This window comes from Centroberyx affinis, unplaced genomic scaffold, assembly GCF_046629955.1.
Source record: "Centroberyx affinis isolate AG114_WGS23_722 - 3 ecotype Tasmania unplaced genomic scaffold, CSIRO-AGI_Caff_v1 ptg000207l_1, whole genome shotgun sequence".
Lineage (NCBI taxonomy): Eukaryota > Metazoa > Chordata > Actinopteri > Beryciformes > Berycidae > Centroberyx > Centroberyx affinis.
Genome location: NW_027278899.1, coordinates 277,501 through 280,628, shown reverse-complemented (window position 1 = coordinate 280,628; position 3,128 = coordinate 277,501). Strand labels below are relative to the sequence as shown.

General features: G+C 41.8%; 1 protein-coding gene across 1 annotated transcript in view; it reads left to right on the top strand.

Annotated features, from left to right (window-relative positions):
* Positions 1–62: 62 nt before the first annotated feature.
* The window catches only part of lrrc75a (leucine rich repeat containing 75A), a gene marked incomplete at its 5' end in the record, with an annotated part of 28,997 nt that continues 25,931 nt past the window's right edge, over positions 63–3,128 (top strand). The window contains one exon of the mRNA XM_071539836.1: positions 63–191. Within this exon, the coding sequence (XP_071395937.1) occupies positions 63–191 (129 nt within the window). The remainder of the gene's footprint in view (positions 192–3,128) is intronic.

The window sequence follows — 3,128 nt, the reverse complement described above, 5'->3', positions numbered from 1 at the left end:
ATCACCATTTCTGTGTGTGTGTGTGTGTGTGTGTGTGTGTGTGTGTGTGCGTGTGTGTGCAGGACCTGGGCATGGAGTCGACCTCTCTGGATGACGTGCTGTACCGCTACGCCAGCTTCAGGAACCTGGTGGACCCCATCACACATGACCTGATTATCAGCCTGGCACGATATGTCCACTGCCCCAAGACGGTAGGACACACACACACACACACACACACACATCACACACACACACACACACACACACACACGTGCGCTGCCATTTGCAGACTGATGTGATTCATTGTGCTGGTCCTATCAGATGATCTCCCTCTGACTCATTTTGTCTGACACTATTAGGTTGCGGAAGTGCTCTAAGTGGTGTGTGTGTGTGTGTGTGTGTGTGTTCTTGAGTGGCCGTATGCATTCTGTATGTGGATGTGCCCTTGAGGAATGTGTGTCCTTGCGCAGAGTGCAGCTCCTTGTGTCTGTTCATTCATGTACGTCAGCGAAGGAGAGAGAGAGGGAAAGAGAGAGTGATAGCATCCATATTGGGTGAATAATGAAGGGGGGAAGGAGGACGGATGGAGGGAGAGATAGGAATTAAAAGGCCTGATCTGTAATTGCAGCATGGTTGTTGCCCCGCTGCTGGCTGTGTTAAAGGGTCATTCCGCCCCTCGCTCTCTGCTATAAATCCCTGTGTATTGTTACATGCTATCATCAGAGGAACAGATATCATGTGACTTATTTCCAGACATCTAGACGGCAATCGGATCCATTCAACTCCGAACCATATCAAATTTCTGAGATGACAAACCAGGTGTAACGTAATTCATGCCGGAGATGTGAATGAAAAGTAGTTCCTATCCAACTGCATTTAAACGTTTTTGAATAAATGAATTCAGAGAGCCCTGATTGGACGAACAGGGCAAGAGTGGGCGGGTCTGTGGCGTGAGGCGGAAATGGAAACGGTTGGAATAAGGAAGTTGGCAAAAGACCATAGGAGCATAGCTGTAAAAATATTTATGACCGGCTTGGACAGTTTCACCCACAACTCTCAGCACGTTTTTTTGTTTATATCAGAAGTCCCACTTTCTGCCTGAAAGTAGTTCCTATGAAATGGATTAGAATGAGGTGCTATGATTTTAATCTTCAACATGTAGACGCACAAATCAGTCGGACCTAATGATAATAACAAGCTTCTTTCTTATCCACTATGACCCATTTCAAAATGTAGAGGATATCGGTAAAATGTGGGACAGCTACAAAGTTCCCTCTAGTCCTTCCTAACATTCGCCATGGCCAGAATTATCCTGCAATGAATTATTGGACTGAAGACTTTTTTTTCACAAAATGTTTGATACAAAGTTTAATTGGAATCATTTTTTTTTTCTGAATTTAAAATCAACTAAAATCCCACATGTCCTACTGGTAATTACCACTAGGAGGTTGACGTGAACATTTTTTTTGCAGTTGGCAGCTCGTATTTACGATGTGACATGAACGCAGCACTAAACCAATATATCAGGTCAATGTTGGCCTTTTATTAAAAATCAGATATCAAACATGTCATTGTCATCCACTTCTGATATGATGGATATTATGCAGTTTGATTACTTTTGATTATTGGGTTTCAGTGGAGAGTTTTAGTGCCCCATGATGGTCTAAATGCTGTTGTGTGTGGAGAGAAAAATAATAAGAGGGAGCAGGTAGAGAAGGAGGGAGGAGGAGAGACGCTATTTACCTTGTTGTGCTGGCCCACTTCAATCTGACATGACTGATCGCCCTTGTGTTTTACTTTGCTTCTCTCTCTCTTTTGATGGGTATTCCCAAATAATAAACAATGCACCTATGGATACCAAACTTTTTATTCTAGCTTCATCTTCATGTAACTGCAGTATTTGCTGCAAAATTCTAATTCTACCACTGCAGTTGTAATCGTATTAGAGATGGAGACGATATATCGAAATTCAATATATCGCGATACAAAAATGTGACGATACGTATCGCGGGGCAGAAAAATGAATCGCGATATATTAGTTTCATTTTATTCTGCTGTAGTAATCACAAATGAGACAGCTTGACCATCACAATTTCACAAGCTCTCCATCCAAATTATATTATTGTCAATTTGTAATGACATTTTTTAAATTGTTGTTTACATTCTAGTGAGCCAATGCAGTTGCTAATCTTAGGAGGTGTAACGGAATAGTAAAATAACACTTGACTGCACCGAGGGAGTAATAAACAGATCAGATTCCTTTTGAAATTTTCCTTTTGAGTAATGAGTAGTGAGTAATGCCTTACTTTTTTGATTATTTTGCATGCAAGCATACCTCAGTGCCAAACTGAAAGGATTGTGGTTTCATGGTTACCTTGCACATTAAACCATTTTATTTCCAGGGACGACTGATTTCAAACAGCTTTAACTTGCTTGGGAATATTTATACTAATCCTTTCGTTTCACTACACTGATAAATTCTGATCGCTTTTTTCCCTAGTGCTTAAGGTTAAAGTCAAACTGAGTAAATTCCTGTAAATTCCTGTGAACACACGGCTGCATGGCCAGCTCTTTGCCGCTGTAAGTAAGGTTTTCATAAAGGGAAATGAATGAGGGACGGGAGCGCCGGCCGACCTTGAAAGGTATTGTCCTTCGTCGGAAGTGAAAAGCACAAAAGCGACGAGCTGACCCACATCCTTGTTGTCCGGAATACATGAGGAGAGGAGATCCTTCTCTCTCTCTCTCTCTCTCTTGCTGTACTTATAGTACATTTCAGTTGTGTTTTTTTGCGTCTCTTGCCTACTGTACTTTATGAACCGCTGGGGAATAAAATGGAAACTTTCACAAATGAACAGACCCCCCATCCCCCCCTCTCTCCCCAAGGACTGAGAATCTGTTTAGTTGAATAGTTGGAGAGAGAGGATTATTAGATTGAGATAATTGTGGCGATGCATAAATAGAAAATATAATCTTTGATTGCTGCAACCTTAATCCTGCTCTCTCTCTCTCTCTCTCTCTCTCTCTCTCTCTCTCTCTCTCTCTCTCTCTCTCTCAGGTGTGTGTGGATTACTTAGGGAGATGAAAAGAGAGAGAGAGAGACAGTGATTGACGGCAAAAAAGAGAGAGACGTTGAAACAATGAACAGA